The sequence below is a fragment of the Camelus dromedarius genome, chromosome 9 (assembly GCF_036321535.1).
Source record: "Camelus dromedarius isolate mCamDro1 chromosome 9, mCamDro1.pat, whole genome shotgun sequence".
Taxonomy (NCBI): Eukaryota; Metazoa; Chordata; class Mammalia; order Artiodactyla; family Camelidae; genus Camelus; species Camelus dromedarius.
Genome location: NC_087444.1, coordinates 66290462 through 66310881, shown reverse-complemented (window position 1 = coordinate 66310881; position 20420 = coordinate 66290462). Strand labels below are relative to the sequence as shown.

Sequence of the window (20420 nt, the reverse complement as noted above, 5' to 3'; positions counted from 1 at the left end):
CCATAATTTGGATCTACTCCCTTATCAGCTTCTCATCCTCTTTTGTATTTAGTCCTTTAAAAACTATCACTGTCTCTTGAAACTTTTTTTCTACATTACCAAAGACTTATTTTCTTTAAGATTTTTAAGATACAGTAGCTCACTCATTGATTCATTCATACTTTTAGTGAACATTTACTGAATAGTCTAGTGTGTGAGGTACTCTGATTGATACTGAAGAGATTAAAAAATTAATAAGCAATTTCATAGTTCAATCGGGATACTATATACAACTTCTAAAAAGTAGAACCACCATAAGAGAGGTTAAAATAGGGAGCTCAGCAGAAAGTGAGGGCTAAAGAGGTAGAAAAGGAGTTAATCCACATAGAGGCCATAGAGGGAGATTCGAGCATGCGTGTCATTGACTGTAGATAGAATGTTAGGGAAAAAAAGGTCTGTGCCTCCAGTGAGAACTTGGAGCTGGCAAAGATAAAGAGGTCTGGTACAAAGGAGGAAAAACGGGACAGCACGTTCATTCATTCAGTATATGTCCATTGAGTACCTGCTGCATGCCCGGCACTGTTCTCAACACCAAGGTTACAGCAGTGAATAGAATCTGTTCCCAGAGCTTACCCTCCAGTGCAGGGAAAGATACACAAATAAATGAATATATAATATATCCTATAATAGTGAAAAAGAAAAACAAAGTGGAGAAAAGGGATGGAGGGTGCTATTTTATGTGACATGATTAGAGAAGCTTTTTCCAATAAGGTGACGTTTGGGCAGAGATCTGAAGAAGTACAGCAGTGAATCATTGTATATGGTTACTGGGAGGAAGAACATGCCAGAGAAGGAAGCCAAACATTCGAGGGCCTGAGGCAGGTGTGCATTAGCTGTGTTTGAGGAGCAGCCAGGCGACCAGTACGTCATCTGCCCCAGTTGTTACTGTTCAGGTATTTCTAAGTGAATCCAAGACCTCGGGTTATTTCACCTTTGCATAACTTCAAAATGTAATTTAAAAAATATGGACATTTTCTTCCTTACATAATGTGAATGCCTTATCATCCTGAAGAAATCTTATGATGATTTCTTGGTACACTGGATTGTTTTAGCATCATTCTTTTGAGGACTAGTGAGAGTGGACATTTTCACCTTAATGGTACTCTTGTCTTTTAACTTGTTCCCTACTGTATTTTATACTTTTTTAATCGATTACTGTTATTTTTTCAGTCAATTTTTATGGACTTTATGAAATAAAACATATTTACCCATTTCCAGGGGGTGCTTTTACTTTTTAAATTTTAATTTGGATTGGCATCTTTAAGTGTATGTTTAATGTGTTTGTACTCAGTTCTTTTGTGGTTATTACTATTTCTGATTTTAGAAAATTAAGTGGCCTCCACAAATTTTATAGGTGTTCTGTTATTTTTAAAATTTTTTTCTGCTATTTTGATAGCATTTAAATCCATCTTAAAGTTCTTTTACAGTAAGCTGTAATTGAGAGTGCAAATCAATTACCTGTGCCCCCCCAACTCCTCGCATATCCTATTTTAGCACCATTTATTCAGCAGCTGCTTATTTCATCATTGTTTTATCTGCCTGTTCAGTAATAAGTTCTGATTTATGTTAGCTTGTATTTCAGGGCTTCTTTTTCTATTTCTCTGATCCGTCTATCCACTTGTACCTGTAGAGATAGATAAGCCCAGAAGTGAGTATATTTGCATTCTTTTTATTGGAAATTATCACAAGTACAGAAAAGTAACAAACTGTAGGCAGATATTTAAACTCATGGAACCATCACCCAGCTCAAAACTATAACACTGTCAGCACAGATCTCTTTGTGTCCCCTTATCCTTTTAATACCTAAGAGAGCGACCTGCAACAATATAGGTTAGTTTTAACTGAGTCTGAAATTTACATACATAGAATCATACTATATATTCTTTTATGTTGCTTTTTTAACTGAGCATTTTGCTTATAAGATTTCATACATATTATTTCTTACAGTCAGAGTTGATTCATTCAATTAGATGAATATACCACAGTTTATCAGTTCTACTTTTCATAGGCAGTTAGGTTGTTTTTGACAGTTACAAATAGCTACTATGAACATTTTCTATGTTACTTGAATAGGAGAGAAATGAATAGATCATAAGACATCATATCTTTAGCTGCCTGATATTTAGCTTTTCTTTTTTTAGGGGGGGTAATTATTTTTAGAGGAGGAACTGGGCATTGAACCCAGGACCTTGTGTATGTTAAGCATGTGCTCTACCACTGAATGTACCCCCCCCCAGCTTTTCTTTAATGCCTACGCTAGTCTACAGTCTCACCAGCAGTATATAGGAGCTCCCATTGTTGCATGTGCTTCCTAATGTAAGGAATTGTCACACTTAGATTTCTACCAATTGGTGAGTGTATAGTGATACTGCAGTGTGGTTTTAGTTTGCATTTCCCTTTTTACTAATGAGGTTGAACACACTTTCATTATCATTATTGGTCTTTTGAAATTCTTCTTTAGTGGATTGTCTGTTCAAGTGTTTTTTACCTGTTTTTCTGTTGGATTGCCTGTATTTTCTTAGTGATGGCTCTTTACTTATTTTGCATATGAGTATATTCCATGGTCTAAAAAATTGCAAATACCTTCTTCCACTCTGAATTGCCTTTTAGCTCTCTATGGTTTCTTTTTGTTTACAGAAGTTCTTCATTTTTATCAGATTTATCAGTCTTCTCTTTTGTGCTTTATGCTTGTTGGGTCTTACGTAAGAAATTCTTCCTTGGCCTATTTTTGAATCTTTAATATAAACAAAATCACACTATCTGTACTTTGTGTTCTGTTTAAGAAATCTTTACTTACCATAAGACCATGAAGTGACGATATTCTCCTATGTTTTCTCCTTCATGTATGATTGTTATTCCTTATGAACTTTTCTTCTAATGGGCTAAATTTTTACTGTAATATATTCAGGTGTGGTTACCTTTATTCCTTCATATTTTGCTTCTGGTTGTATTTTTCAACCTGAGCACTTATATCTTTTTCTGGTGATAGGAAAGCCTTGGCAGTCATCTCTTCAAATACTACCTTGCTACCATTTCCTCTTTTCTCTCTTGGCTCCAGTAAACAGACCTTAGAACATCTGGATCATCTCCAGTGTCTTTTACTCTTCATCTCTGTTTCCATTTATACTGCCTTTATATTGAATTCTTTGCCTTGATTTGTATTGATTCACCAGTATATTCTTCAGTTTTGACTTTTTGGCTCTTCAACCTATCCATTAAGTTTTTTATTTTAAAAAATAGTATAGTTATTTGTGAAATATAATCCATACACAATAGGATATATAACAGATAATTAACATAAATTATAGCATAATAACATGTAAACCTCTAGATTTGCATATGCAAGAGATTTGCTAGGAAATACACCTAGGAATAAAATTGCCTGGTCTTGGCATACATTCTTTTCCTGCCTGCCACCTTTCTTTCTTTCTTTCTTTCTTTAATTGAAATCCCCACCTTTAAAGAGTGTTTTTTTTTTTTTTAATTAAACCTTTTTAAAGGTGCTTTAAAAAAAATGAGCTAACATGTTGGATCCTGTTATCTCCAGATAGTCACTTCAGGTCTCCATTCCACTTAGTTTGTATAGACACATAGCTAAAAAAAGAGGATATAGGCTTTTGGAGATTTGTCTGAGAATATAGTGGACATTAAAACATACCAGACAGGCCATGTGGCCCAATTGGTTTTACATTGGCATACATTCTTATTCAGCTTTACCAGGTAATGCCAAACTGTTCTCCAAGTGTTTGTATCACCGTCTTTCCCAGTAATTGATATTGTAAGATTTTCTTCCTTTTTAACAATCTGGTGAGTTAAAATCTTTTTTTTTTTAAATAAAATCTTATTTCATTGTTTTCAATTAAATTTTCCTGGTTACTGTTGAAGATGATTACATTTCCTCGTTTGGCCATTAGTATATCTTCTGCGTAATGCCATTTTGATCATGTTTGTATTAGGCTGTTTGTCTGTTTCCTAAAATTTGTAGGAACTCCTTATGTATTTTCTTGGTACTAATTTTGGTCAGTAACATGTTTTATAGACATGTTTTCCAGTTGTAGCTTATTTATTCACTTTCTTTATGATAGCTTTTGGTGAACAGTAATTCTTTGTGTTAGTATGGTTAAATCATATATTTAATGGTTAAATTATACATAGTTTATAAAAAATTCTACTTTTTTCCTGTATGTTTCACACCTGTGGGGTCTTAAGAAACTTTTTCCTAGCCTAATTTTCTCCTTTTTTGTCTTCCAAGAATTTTTATGTTTTGACTTTCTTATAAAAGCCCTATTAATATAACTGGAATTGATTTTCATGAATGGTGTGAGAGCAGTTATAATATTTTCTCCATATAGGGAACATATTATCTTTGCCCCACTGCTTTCCACTGATCCATGGTGCTCCTTCTGTCATATGTTAAAATTCCACATATACATAGGTCACTCATTCCATTGGCCTTTTTATTTATCCCTGTCGTAATTACTCTTGCTTTTATAAAAAGTCCTGACCTCTAGTGGGACAGATCCCTCCACCTTTTTCTTCAGAAGTGTTTGGTTATACTTGACTTTTTGGTCTTCCATATATATTTTTAAATTACAATAAGTAAAATTTTATTTAAAATGTTGACTTTTTTTCAGCATCCATTCATGATCAAAGCTCAGAAAAGAGGGAATATACCTCAGCATATTAAAGGCCATATGTGACAGGCCCATAGCTAACATCATACTGAATGTTGAAAAATTGAAAGCTTTTCCTCTAAGATCAGGAACAAGACAAGGATCCCCACTTTGACCACTTTTATTCAACATAGTACTGGCAGTCTAAGCTAGAGCAGCTAGGGAAGAAAAAAAAAATAAAAGTCATCCAAATTGGAAAGGAAAAAAGAAAAATTGTCACTATTTGCAGATAGCATGATACTATATACAGAAAACCCCAAAGACTCCACCAAAAATACTGTTAGAATTAATAAATGAATTCAGAAGAGTTGTAGGATACAAAATCCATATACAGAAGCCAGTTACATTTCTATACACTAATAATGAATACTCAGAGACATTAAGAAGACAGTCCCATTTATAATTGCATCAAAAAAAACCCCAAAGAATAAAATACCTAGAAATAAATTTAACTAAAGAGGTGAAAAGACCTGTACATTGAAAACTATAAGACATCAAAAGAAATTGAAGAAGTCACAAATAAATGGAAGACTCTTCCATGCTTTCATGCTCATGGATTAGAAGAATTAATATTGTTAAAATGTTCATACTACCCAAAGTAATCTACAGATTCAGTGCAATCCCTATCCAAATCCCAAGGCATCTTTCAGCGAAATAGAACAAACAATCCTAAAATTTATATGGAACCCACAAAAGACCCTGAATTGTCAAAGCAATCTTGAGAAAGAAGAACAAAGCTGGAAGCATCATGCTTCCTGATTTCAAACTAGATCACAAACCTATAGTAAAAATAGTATGATATTGGCTTAAAAACAAATGCAGATCAATGGAACAAAATAGACAGGAAATAAACCCATTATACAGTCAATTAATTCATGAAAAAGGAGCCAAGAATATACAGTGGGAAAAGGACAGTCTCTTCAATAAATGGTGTTGGAAAAACTGGACCACTATCTTACACTTTACACAAAAATCAACTCAGTGTGGATTAAAGACTTGAACAGAAGATCTGAAAGCATAAAACTTCTAGAAGAAAACACAGAGGGTAAGCTCCTTGACATCAGTCTTGGATTTTTCTGGATATGACACTGAAACAAAGGCAACAAAAGCAAAAATAAACAAATGGGATGACATCAGGCTAAAAATCTACAAAGAAAAGGAAACTATCAGGAAAATGAAAAGGCAACCTAGTGAATGAGAAAACATTTGCAAATAATATATCTAATAAAAGTTAATATCCAAAATATATATACAGAACCTGTGTAACTCAGCAAAAAAAAAAAAAGAAGAAGAAAAAAATCCAATTAACAAAAAGAAGATAATAAAAGAAACAAATGGAAATTTTAGAACTGAAAAATACAATGGCCAAAAATTTTTAAACTCATTGGATAATCTCAATAGGAGAATGGAGATAACAGAGGAGAATTAGTGAACTTGAAGGTAGATCAAAGGAAATTAGCCAATATGAATAACAGAAAAAAAGGTTGAAAACTTTAAAAGAATACAACCTCAGAGATGTGTGGGACAACAACAGAGGTTTCATATTTGTGTCACTGAAGTCCCAGAAGGAGAGGGGAAACTATAGGACTGAAAAAAAATATTTGAAGAAATAGTGGCTTACCAAATTTGGTGAAAGAAATAACAAACCTACAAATTCAAGAAGCTCAGCCACCCTAAACAGGATAAACCCAAAGAAATCCATACCTAGACACATCATAGTCAGTTTGCTGAAAATAGATGACAAAGTGATGAAAGAACCATAGAAAAATAATGCATCACTTGTAGAGAAACAATAATTTGAATGACTGGATTTCTCTTCATAAACCGTGGAGGTCAGAAGAAAGTAGAACAGTATTTTATTTGCTAAAGAACTCTCAACCCAGAATGCCATGGCCAGCAAAAACCCTTTAGGAATGAAGGTAAAATTAAGAAAAGCAATACTGCAAATGTACATGGCAAATGAAACTCTGGCCTGGGCATCTGTGTGGGACTAGGAAATAGTGGGGACAGTGGCTAATGAGAGCAAGTCCCTGCCCTGTCTGAAAGGAGTAAGCACTTGTTAAATGTAGGAGACAGCTGTCATATGAGAATACAGGCCAAGTGCTAACAGATAGATATTCCAGTTTTTCAAGGAAAGCTAGAAATACGGATTTCTATATTAAACCTGGTATCTCAAGGCTGGTAACTAATTAAGAACTTTAGAGAACTGTTGGGGCAACACCGAACACAAACATGAGTAGGAGACAACCTGATTCATTGGGTTTTTACTTACATGGAATTTTCTTTTTCTCTGAACCTCAGAAATTCTACCAAGAATATCTAATTAAAACTCTTTCCTCATAAATTCTGCTCAGCATGGAAAGGAACTACCTACTTACTAAGAGTTTTCTTCATCTCTGGGAATTTGTCTTGTTGGTTCTGTATCATCACCATATCCTCCTTCTGGAATTCATTTTTTTTTAACTTTTTTTATTAAGTTATAGTCATTTTACAATGTTGTGTCAATTTCCAGTGTAGAGCACAATTTTTCATTTATACATGAACATACATACATTCATTGTCACTTTTTTTTTCGCTGTGAGCTACCACGAGATCTTGTATATATTTCCCTGTGCTATACAGTATAATCTTGTTTATCTATTCTGCACATGCCTGTCGGTATCTACAAATATTGAAACCCCAGTCTGCCCCTTCCCACCCACCACCCCCTTGGCAACCACAAGTTTGTATTCTATGTCTGTGAGTCTGTTACTGTTTTATATTTATTTTTTTTTTCTTTTTTAGATTCCACATATAAGCGATCTCATATGGTATTTTTCTTTCTCTTCTGGCTTACTTCACTTAGAATGACATTCTCCAGGGACGTCCATGTTGCTGCAGATGGCGTTATGTTGTCGTTTTTTATGGCTGATAGAATTCATATTTTATGTTTATTTTATTTCCTATTACTCTTCCTTCTCCATGACCCTGCCATCATTTATCAATCACCAATTCTATCCTTTCCCTGAGAATTTTTTTTCAAGAATCAATTCTAGTTTTAGTGATGATGGTTGACTTTTCGCTGTGGAATTTGAAGATTTAGCTTACTTTACATCCTCTTTCCTCATCCTCCAAATATACTTATAGCATGAATTTAATTAAATCATTATTTAGTTCACTTAATGGCTGTGTAAATGGCTTTCTTTTCCATGAAGTTAAACCTTATCTTAACTGAGAGTTGCTTAGTTTTCTGTACGTCTGGCACTAACCTAACTCTTTTCAGACATGTTAGGTAACTGTATGTTTTTTGAGACATCTTCCCCTGACCCTCTATTGTTCTTACGCAGGGACAATTGTTACATAGCTATTTTTTAGAATTTCCCTTTATTACCATCCAGTGGATTCCTTTTGGATCATCCCATTGATTCCCTTTACCACTCAACTTTGAGTTCCTTTTTGATTCTCTTCTGTTTTTGCATGCCTTGGATACTTTTATATACTTTAACTGTTGGATCTCCTGCCTTCCTCTTTCTTTGTTTTCTCATTATTCCGAAACACATCTTTCTAAAATATGCCAAAGAAGTAAACAGAAAGCATATTTTGTGAATCCTTGCATGAATAAAAATGTTTTCATTTCATCCTCATAATTTGATTGATAATTTGACTGGAGATGTAATTTTAGGTTGAAAAAGTTACTTCAAATTTTTGAAGGCATTACTCCAAGGATTTCTAAAGTCTTCTAGCATCTAGTGTTGTTGAGAATTCCACAACCTATTCAGGTTCTTAATTATTTTAGGTGATCTGTTTAATCTCTTTGAAAGCTTTTAGAGTTTATTATTTATTTGTGATGTTCTCATGTTCATGTTGAAGTATCATGATGTTCATTTTATTCTTTCATTTGGCTGGGCACTCACTGAGACTCACTGAGATTCTAGAAACTAAAAATCACTGGAATTTTCTTGTATTATTTTGTTGATCATTTGTTTCCCATTGTTTTCTCTTTTTCTGTATTCTGTATGTTTCAAACTTTGATCATTTTTTTGTATCCAGTGCTTGGCACCATGTCTGACACAGTAAGGGCTCATTTAATTTTCTGAATGATTGAACACTCATAATTCAATCTTAAATTTCTTGTGCTAGCCCTAGAATTTTTTTTCCTATTTTCCACCTTTCTTTTTATGTTGTACTTTCTGTGAGATAATTTTATTAACTTCTAATCCTGTATTATTTCTTATAAAAATGTATTTCTTTTTTCTGGCATCATTCTCTTGTGGGATTGTTACATGTGGTTTTTAGAAGCATTCTTTTGAATTTTGGATTTTTTTCTCCTTCATTGTCTCTTTCCAGAGTTTTTTTCTCTTTAGTTTTAAGCTCTTATATTTAAGGGTTTCCTGAAATAGCTAGTGACTCAAGGCTATTAGCTCATAGAAACCCATGGCATTGAAAAGCCCATTTGAGCTCGTTAGTGACTGAGGATTTGTAGATTTGTTAATGTAGTCACTGTAGAGTGATCTGCCTAGAACAGACACCACCTGTCAGGTCTTTCCTCTTGGGCTGATTTTCTCCAGAATAGATTCCTCTGCTTTCTTTCTGGAATTAAAAAAATAAGCTTGGCTGCCAGATTCTGTGAGTTTATTGGGTATAGTGGGCTTGAAAATCAGCGTGCTATATGGAGTAGGTTTGAGAATCTGAGGTCTGTCTGTTTCTTGGAGATTTTCAATTAATATTCCATTTTATAGCCCCTTTGCACCCTGTTTCCTAAGGTGCCTGACGATTGTGTTCCTGAAAATAACTGGCTTTGTACAATAGGACTAATCTGTGACTTAGGTTTCAGGGATTGTTTGGGTTTTTTTTAATGGCTGCTATATCATTTATTAGTGTTTCATCTAGTCTCTAGTTTCCAAACTTTTATTGCTGCATTTTTCCCCCACTCTCTTTGTCCTCATGGAGTTTCTTCTTTTCTTTAATCTCATTACTCTCACTCTAGTGGAATTTCATAAAAGAGCAGTAATAAATGCATATATACAATATGCCATGTTTGAAAAAATTATGTCCTCTCTTTCTAGAGGAATTTTTTAGACATTTTTCATTAAGGAGTATATCTTTACTTGCTAATTGAGTCAGCGAATAAGTATTTGTTGATCTTCCAATATGTGTCATATACCATACTCAGAGTTGGATTCACACTGATGAAGACAACAAACATTTTCCTTGCCGTCACAGAACTTAAGACCTATTGAGGGAAAAAAGATATTAAATGAACCTAAATAAATATGTTACTACAAATTGTGGAAATCCTGTTAAGGAAGAGATCAGAGTGCTAAATGTGTAATTACAAGGAGGGTATAATCTGGCAATAGGATCAGAGAAGGCCTCAAAAAGTATGACCTTTGAGTAGAGATTTGGAAAATAAGTAATAGTTATCAAGGCCAAGAGTAAAAGGAAATACCTTCTAGACAAATGGAAAAGTTACCTGAAAGGGCCTAAACAGGGACTATCAGCTAGGAGCATTTGAAGAACTGCAAAATAGGGCTAATGTGGATGGCGCTCAGAAACCAAAAGGAACACACTGTGAGATTCGGTTGAAAGGGAGGCAAGAACCAGATCCTTCAGGGCTGTGTCAACCATGTTCAGGAGTTTGGCTTTAATTTTAAGAGCAACATCACATGGGAAACCACAAAAGGACTTTAAGCAGAGCAGTGGCCGGCTAATGCCCTTCTAGTGAAATGGATCTGAGATTGCAAACCTCAAGTGAGGAAACCAGGTAGCAGGCTATTCAATAGTCGAAGGAGAGATGTTTCATTAGGTGTTATATTTACTATAAAAGGAAGAGTTTCAGGATATATTTAGGAGACAGATTAGGCAGTATTTGCTAGATAAATTATGAGAGGAAGAGGAAGAAGATGGTACTAGAGTGATCTTTACTTTTTTGGCTTGAGGTTTCCCCCCAGGGTCCATAGTATGGTCTTCAAAACACTTAACTTGCCTAACATTCCCATTTTTGTATGGAAATTCTTCCATAATATTATCTTCCAAATTCTAATTTTATACCCAGTACTTTTTGATATAGTATTCTCAATCCTCACAATGATTGCAGGAGTTACCATTCCTGTCATGCAGACAGACAACTGGGGGCTCAGAAAGATGAACTCATTTGCCCAAGAAAACAAAGCTTGTAATTAACTGAGTTTGACTTCAAAACTCCTATAATTGAATCTTGTACCTCTGATCTTTCAATAGCAATACACTGCCTCCCATTAAATTCTTTTTCCTTCTCTTTGAACCTACAGACGCCCTTCCTGTTAGTTGGCCATCACTGCTGCAGTGCTTGAGCACTTGTTAACGCCTCTCCTCTTTTTCTCTAAGTTCAGAATCACAGAATTCCAAGGCGTAGTATTTTCATCAAAGTATTTTCATATACCATATCTAATCACAAAAAATTCTCCCTATACACCACCCATGCTAGATTCACTCAACACTTGACTTTTCTTAAGGTATTACTAAATCTAGAATTTTCAGCAATGGTGAAAATGTCTTATGTTTGTGATTTCCAATGTGGTCGACACTAGCCACATTTGGCTGTTGAACACGAGAAATGTGGATACTGCCACTGAGGAACTGAATTTGAATTTTTTTTTAATTTTAATTATGTTAAATTCAAATAGACACATATGCTAGTGGCCACTGTAATGGACAACACAGATCTAACCAGGGCCTGGAAAACTTTTTTTAAAGGGCCAAATAGCAAATATTTTAGGCTTGCAGACAATACAACCTCTGTTGCAGCTACTCCTGCCACTGTAGCTCAAAAACAGCCACAGACAATACATAAACGAGTAAATTTACATATTCCAATAAATACGGAATGGCTGTGTTCCAATAAAACTTTACTTATAAAAATTATTCCAAGTCTTTGCCAACCCCTGGAAAATTTCCCTCAGACATACTCATTTAATCCTGACAACAGTTATTAAGTAGGTATGATCATTTCCCTTGTTTTACAGCTCATGCCTTGGGATGCTCGTGTGTGTGTGTGTGCATATGCTGTAAGATTTTTTGTGTGTGTATGTGTGATTAGAGTCAAGCTGTAGCAAGGGGGTCTAAGGCATCTGTGTATTTAGCAAGCTCCCCTAAGTAATTCTGATTTATAGCAACATCTGGAAACCAGTGGCTTTCTTACTGCCCTCATCCTACTGTGCCATCTTTCCTCACTCTTTTCTTGTCCTTTTTTTTTTTAAATTCAGTTTAATTCTCCCATTTTAATTGAAGTTTTATTTCTCCCAAACAAGAAAAATGTGAGTGATTGCTTTCATATTTTCTTTCAGTCCTGGAATCAAGATGTGAGACCAAGAAATTATTTCTGAAGAAGGAAATTTATGAAATAGAGTCAGCCCAGTGGGAGATAATGGAAAGACTTACAAGACATGACCTTCAGTGCTCTAGTTTCAGAGGTGACTGGGAATGTAATGGCCAGTTTGAGAGACAACCTGGCTCTCAGGAGGGACATTTCAGTCAACTGATATTCACCCATGAAGGCATGCCCACTTTTAGTCAACATCCATCCTTGACATTACAGCAAATCATTAATAATAAAGAGAAATACTGTGCTACTAAGGAATATAGGAAAAACTTTAGACGTGACTCACAGCTTACCACACATCAGATAATTCATACCATTGAGAAACCTTATGAATGTAAGGAATGTGGAAAGGCCTTTAGACATCCCTCAAGACTCAGTCATCATCAGAAAATTCATACTGGCAAGAAACCCTTTGAATGTAAGGAATGTGGAAAAACCTTTATTTGCGGCTCAGACCTTACTCGCCATCACAGAATTCACACTGGTGAGAAACCCTATGAATGTAAGGAATGTGGGAAGGCCTTTAGTAGTGGCTCCAACTTCACTCGACATCAGAGAATTCACACTGGTGAGAAGCCCTATGAATGTAAAGAATGTGGGAAAGCCTTTAGCAGTGGCTCAAACTTTACTCAGCATCAGAGGATTCACACAGGGGAGAAACCCTACGAATGTAAGGAATGTGGTAATGCCTTTAGTCAGAGCTCACAACTGATTAAACATCAGAGAATCCACACAGGTGAGAAACCCTATGAATGTAAGGAGTGTGAAAAGGCTTTTCGTTCTGGTTCAGACCTTACTCGACATCAGAGAATTCATACTGGCGAGAAGCCCTATGAGTGTAAGATATGTGGGAAGGCCTATTCTCAGAGTTCACAGCTTATTAGTCATCATAGAATCCATACTGGTGAGAAACCCTATGAATATAGGGAATGTGGAAAGACCTTTAATTATGACTCACAACTTATTCCACATCAAAATTTGTACTGGTGATAAAACATAGAACATCTAAAATGTGTGGGAAGGCTTTCAATTACAGCTCAAAACTATTCAACATCAACTATTCAACAAGAGAATTTATCTTGATATTAATCCCTCTAAATAGAATCATGTAGAAACATCTTATTTGTCAATGACAGCTTATTCAGCCATGAAAAATCTTGTAGGAGAAACTCCCTATGAGTAGAATACACTTTGGAAGCCCTTTAATAAAAGCTCCTGTTTCTCTTGCCATCAGATAATTCAGTCTCTTAAACATTGAAAATGACAGCAGCACTTTGGGCACCTTTCTAACCTTATCTTAAACATCAAAGTATACATGCTGAAATGTAATCCTGTGACTTTCATTTTCTTTTTCCCCGAATTTGCCTATAGTTGTTATATTCATCTCTTAATCCATCTTAAATTCATATGACTGTAAAGTCCGTCTGTTTACATCATGGTTTGTAAAATACCTTTATTTTAAAAATACCTTTAATGCCCAATAAAAGTGACCTCTTTATTTTTGAAGATGTCTTATTCTTTCTGCTCTTTACAAAATTCAGACGTTCTTACTGTAAAAACATTCACAGACAGCTTATCACTCAGTACATGGAGATCCTAGTATCTTCATGGTTGTTTCCACGTGTTGCTATAATATTTCTTCAAATCCCTATTGATAGACATTGCAGTTTCCTCCGGAGTTTTTGCTGTTATACACAGTGCCCTGATGGACACTCTCCCTGGGCGTATCCTTGAATCATGTCTTATTTTAATTGCAGAAATAATATATCAATATATTTTCCTTATAATAGATTTAAACATTGCAAATAAGGCAGACATACCCTTTGACCATTATCCTTGCGCTCATTTCCCTTCCCAAAGGATAGTCTTTATCTGTTTAGTATTTCTCCTACCTGAATAATTTTGTTTTTATACATGTATGTCTCAGCAGAAATTATACAGTGAGGATATTTATAATACCTACCTCATAATTTTGTGTAAGGATCAAATAAAGACAAAATTTTTAGAATTGTGCCTGTCATATAATAAATAGATACCCACAGAATGTTGGTCATTGCTGCTGTATTCATCGTTGTCATTAATATCATTTGTTGAAAAGCAACTGTTTCTACAGACCTTACTCAACATCAGGATATATAATGGAAGTAAGATCCATTGAGGGTAATGAAGTAAGAAAATTTGCCATCATCACTTACTTCCTGTGGAACATGAAATAATCCTGGGTGTTAGTGGGGAAAGTAACGTGTGTAATGAGCAGGAAAGGCTATATTCAGAGTGGTATCCTTTTTACTACATCATATAATACCTAACGTAAAAACAATAATATAGACAAAACATTGGTGACACTGATGAAGAAAAAGTGTGAAAAGACAAACAGAACTATGAAAAATGGATATGCAAACATATAAAAAAGCCTTATAGTTATCAATTTTAAATTTTACACTGAATACAATGCTTCTTTCCAATACATTTGAAAACCTAGACAAAATTACTTTTTAGGAAAATACAAATTACCGGTATTGACTCCAAGTCAATTAGAACCCTTGGAAGACCCTCTTATAAACAGATAAAGGGATATTTAGCGTGAGATGTGGTAGCTGTTACTAAAGAAGCAACAAACCGAATTTCTTTTCAGGTAAAACTTTTTTTAATTGAGATATAACTGGTACTAACATTATATTAGTTTCAGGTGTACAACATAATGATCTGATATTTATGTATATTCAGAAATGACCACAGTCAGTCTAGTGAACAACCACCACCATATATACTTACAGAATTTTTTTCCTTGTGATGAGAACAGGCAAACTTTACCAAGCGTTCAAGGAACTGTTTGTTATATAGAAGTAGACATATCATAACATACTCCAACATAATCCTTATGTTAGAAATGGGTTAGAAAGACACAAGAAAGGAAGCTCTTTTTCAGGGTCATCCATGAAGATATAGACAAGCATACTAAAGAAAATAGCAAATTGTAGGTATCTATTAAATGAATAATAGAAATGAACCTGGTTGGGACAGTAGCTAGAGAGGATGCCCAGTGCCCAGTTCCAGCTAATGAGTGCTATGAGGAAGTGCAGGCCTCATTTTGCCAGATTTTCTGACATTTGGGGAGAATCCAGAATCTTCCTTTTTTCATTGTGTGATAGCCCTTGAGTTTTAAATGGCAGCTCCTTTTTTTTTTTCAAACATGATGGGGACCAAAGAAGATATATTGACTCTGCAAGTAGCAAGTGACCCATAGGTTAATTTTGTTCTGGACGCTAGAGCAATAGGTGAGCAAAAGGCTCACAGGAGGAGTTTTTAATAGTGCGAACTCCTTGGTCCCGAGGAAATTTAAGTGGGGCAAGGGATACTATAACACGACAATTTTCCCAGAATTTCTTAAATATGAAAAGTATTTCCAGGGATAAAGTAGCTAATCTCTAAGTACAAAGTTTTTTTTTTTTAAGGACTTGATCCATATCCATATTTTCTATATGTAGATTTTTGTATTATCTGCATCATGTCAGTTAGAAAATAGGATAAATATTTTATATGTTCTATATCCCATTCTTGAACTATACATACACACAAAGCAGAAAATTTTAAAAAGGTTAACCTATTGAGAAAAAAAAAAGCCAGACCATCCCTATTTTGCACTAGCAGCAAATATGTCACTGGAATTATGTATTCTGTTTTGGGCCAAAAGGTCAGCCAACTTTCTGTAAACGGCTGGAAAGTAAATATTTTACCCTTTGTAGGCCATATTGTTTCTGTTGCAACTACTCAACTCTGCCATTATTGTGTGGAAGCCTGCTAAAGATTTCTTAAGTAACCCAAAAGTTAAAAAAAAAAAAGTGTCCTGCAGGTTTAGGTTAGTGTTCTGAGATGGGCCTTTCCTGGGCCTCAACTTTCATGCTCAAGCAAGCAGCTTCCTACATTGGATGGCTACAACAGTACCTGTGGAAGGAAAATCCATGTATCTGAAGTTACTATAGATCTGTCCTTTCATGCCCCACTCTTTAAGTCCCACATTAGAGGACATTAAAAGAAAAAAATTTTGAGTTACTATATTTTTTACCAGGTATGAAGAAGTAAAATACTTCATAATCAATTTGAGATAAGTAGAGTGAGCAGCGTAACTGCAGATGGGAGAATTAGTAAAGATGAAGCTATTTTGTTTTAATGTTTTGCACTACTACCAAAATGAGAACTAATTGACATTTTATAGTCTTTGGTGTGTGTATTTCAAGTCATGTATTAAGTTCCTCATCTAAAATTACAGAGGTAATGTATTTGCACCCAAACCAGTGAAACAATGCCAATAAAAAGAAAAAAATCAGTATCTCTGCTCCTCTCCATTCCTCACTCCCTCCCCCTCTGTCTATTTCCTTGTGAGTAACATTTAAGCCTTGTGTACATATTTCTTCATGCTTAAACACTACTACAAATAAATTATTTATTTTGGTATATTTTTACCAAAAAATGGATGATACTTTATACATTTCTCTGTAATTTGCTTTTTTACATTCAACTGTACATTTTGGATTTTCTTTCATCAGTAAATAATGATTGAACTTAGCCTTTTAAGTGATTACAGTATATTCCCCAGTATGCTTGTACCAATACCTACTCAACTACAGTATTTCCCCAGTTCTGATATTTCAGATGGTCTCCCCTTCTTTGCCATTTAAAATCGGTGCTGCAATAAACACTCTTACAATATATTCTTGTCTATTTTATTTCTATAAAATAGATTTCCCTAACCATTTCCAATGTTTTCTATGTTTCTTAAAAAGGTATTATTTATAGAAAATTTCAGAGGGCAAGAAGATAAAGGAACAAAGTGCAGTTTTTCATATATGTGTTTATGTGAGTGTATAAACACACACAGATTTAACATTTAATCCATCTGGATTGATTATTATATATGGTATGACATAGTATGTCAGCTTTGTTTCCATTCAGAAATAAGGCAAATGATGCCAGAAACAATTATTAAACTGTTCATCTACTGAATTAAAATATGAGTATACTTCTCATGTAATAAATGCTCATATCCTCAGATCTACATTCCAGGAATCTTTCATTTATACTTTTCAGTAACTTATTACTTGTAAATAAAGATACATATATTATAAATATATAGTTTTTATTTGAAGATAAAGGTAAATGTTTCTTTGTTAGAATTTTTAAAATATTTGTATCCAGTTCCAATTAAAAACTCATTGGGATTATATTTTGAATTACTCAGTTTTAAATATGAGTATCCCAAATGACTGCACAATTGACACTGAGTGGCTATTCATTAATATATGTGTATGTCTTGAAATTTCTTTGACAGCTCTTCATCCTCCTTACCCTCTAATATCTTTATAATGTACATAAAATATAATATATACAGTTCTTAAAATATGCTAGTAATATCTGAAAATTTAACATTTTATTAGGCTATTGATTATAAAGTGATTCTTTTGACTTCTTATAATTTGCAGATAAAGGTATATACCCATCTAACAGTATTACACCTATTTTATTTTCTTATTTCATGCTATAGACCTGATGACAGTGGTTTTGAGCAGGACTTTTTCTTTTAACCATATTTTCCCCATTTTTACAGACTGAAGGGTCAGATTTTGAGAATAATTTCTGCTTCCTATTTTCACCCCTACTCTTGTTTGTGTATCATAAGAAAAACGATGTATTGCTTTGGTGAAATGTGTTAAAACACATAAATTACCTCTCTATATTTGACCCTGAATTTCTCATGTTCCTGGGGCAGGCTGTGATTCTGTATGCCACTTTGCAGACCCAGTCCTCCACCTGTGTATGACCCAGTGTCTAGAGTTTGAATGAAGTATTAGGACATGCATTTTAAGCTTTACTGACAAAAATGTTCTATTTTTCAATCAGTCCAGAAATCAGAACGAAAAGGTTGTGATTAAATTATTACCCACAAAATTTTTTTTCTGTAGCCATCTTTGTTTTATTTCTAATTTTAATGGGAACATATTGGTTACAGTCAGTATGTTCTACCTTTTGTTAATTTGACTAGATAAGGAATTGATTCAAATGATATTGAATTGCTCATAGGAAATGTTAGAGTGCTGAAGAACAAAGATACAGAGCCAGGAATAGTGCTCCAAATGATGACACAGAACTTGTGTGGTGAGGTCACCACTGCTGTTGCTGTACACAGAATCCCCAACTCACAATACTGACACCATGGGTGCTGGACTTTGGACATTCCTGCTACTGCCACCTATGTACCTGGGGTTACCCATCACCCAGATGGAATTGCCACCATCCTTGTTCCCTTGTACCATCACCTTGCTGTTCTGAGAGGAGTGTGTTTGAGTGCTGAAGCTTAGGTCCCATCCCTGTGCGTGAGCTGGTGTAGAGGCTGAGACGCATTTTCAGGTTAGTGAGAATCAGCCTCTGCTTCTTAAAGATGGATGTTTCATCATAGCAAGGGTACACATGAACTGGGCAGCCAAATAAATGATCAATGTTCACAAGATGGCATACCGTTAATCATACATAGTTCTTTCCATAGCCGAAAATGAAAATCTCACTTAAAGTAATACAGCTATTCCTCACTCAACTGAAAACACTGGGTAATGTCTACACCTCCTGCATATGCGTTAGGATCCTTTGTAGACATTCTATACCTTTTGTCTAAGTTGTAACAACCTACATAAGAGAAAAAGGAGAGTCTGGGGACTGTATATTATTTAAGGGGAGGGGAGCATGAGAAAAAGTCATCTTGCATGATAACTACATCAGACAAGATCTTCAAACAAACTATCTCTAATGATGCATCTTGTCTTAAAGTTTAGATTGTCTGCTAGTAGTACAGTTACATAACTTTCCTGTTCATTGTTTGCATGATAAAATTTTTTCCATCCTTAATTTTAATCTTTTTGTGTCCTTAAGTTAGAGATGTGTTTGATAAACACAATACAGTTGAATTTTTAAATTCAATTTGACATTATCTGTCTTTTAAGTAGAGTATTAGATCTAATTTATTCAATATGACTATGGGTATATTTTGCTTTAAATCTACCATCTTGCTTTGTGCTTTTCGGTTTTTATCTTGCCAATTCTGTATTCTTTTTTTCTCCTTGTTTTCTTCAGGAGTTTAAATGTTATCTTTTTTTTTTTTTTTACCTCTACTATTGTAAATTCTACATACTATTTCTATGCTTTAAGGGTTACCTCAGAAAATATGAATGCTAAAACGTATCAAGTTCTAAGAGTTCACATCTTTATTCACTCCCATGAAAACAGAAAGTACTTGAGTATTTTAGCTACATTTGTCCACTCATCCCAATGTAGATTATTGTTCCCTTGCATTTTTATTCTTTTTTAACCCCACAGACATAACTTTTTTATAGTCACTGTTCCTTTACATTTGCCCCCCTTAATTCCTATATAGCTTTTCATTCATTCTTGTTTCTCAACACTTCCAGGTGGGATCATTTCCCCTATGTCTCATTATTATTTTATTTCAGTGGACAGTATTTTATTTCAGCTGTCATTCCACTCTCAACTTTCACTGCTGCTATGAAAAGTTAGCTGTCAGTCTACTGGCTAATTTGAAAGAAATTTATTCTTTTTCTTTTGGTGCTTTAAGATTTTCTCATTGTCTGATTTTCTGCAGTTTCTCCATAATGGGTCCAGGTTGGAGGATTTAAGTCAATGGTTTAGACACTTTCATCATCTTTGGAGATTGTTCATTTATAGTTTCTTCTAATATTGAAGTTTAATTGCAACTCAAACTCTGACATATCCTTACAGTCTCTTTTATGTAGAGCTTCATTTTGTCTCTCTCTGATAGAATCTGGGTATTTTATTTTGATCTTTCTTCCAGTAAAGTAATTCTCTTTTCTGTTATTGTATCCAATTTTGTGCCCAACTCATACACTAAATATCTAATTTTGGTTTTTGTACTTTTCACATATAAAAGTTTTATTTCTTTTCCAAATCTATGTTTTTTTAATAGTTTTCTACATATATGTTAAAGAAATAAAGTCAAACTTTAAATATAAGCAAAGTTCTTTGGTAGCTTGTATCTGTGATTCAAATAAAAGCCTATTGTTGCTGTCTTATGGTTCTCTCTCATGGTACCTTGTTTCATCAGGGGTTTAGTTTCTTTTACACATGCTTTTCAGAGCCCCTGAAAATAATTATTTGTGAAGCTTCCCTGAGATCAAGAAACAATTGACATTACTTCTGTCAGGATGATAGAGGCACCTGTTGGAGATTACTTTAAACCATGTTCAGGGCTTGAATTCCTGCCCCATCCAGGTTATGTCTATTCAGGCTCTAAATACGCTCGAAGGCTAGCAGACATGATATTTTAATCCCTTTAGAATTCCAGT

General features: G+C 34.5%; 1 protein-coding gene across 1 annotated transcript in view; it reads left to right on the top strand.

The window, feature by feature from the left end:
- Nucleotides 1–20420, top strand: part of LOC105101197 (zinc finger protein 14 homolog) — a 97170-nt gene that overhangs the window by 13254 nt on the left and 63496 nt on the right. The window contains exon 5 of the mRNA XM_010994295.3: nucleotides 12017–13031. Within this exon, the coding sequence (XP_010992597.3) occupies nucleotides 12017–13031 (1015 nt within the window). The remainder of the gene's footprint in view (nucleotides 1–12016; nucleotides 13032–20420) is intronic.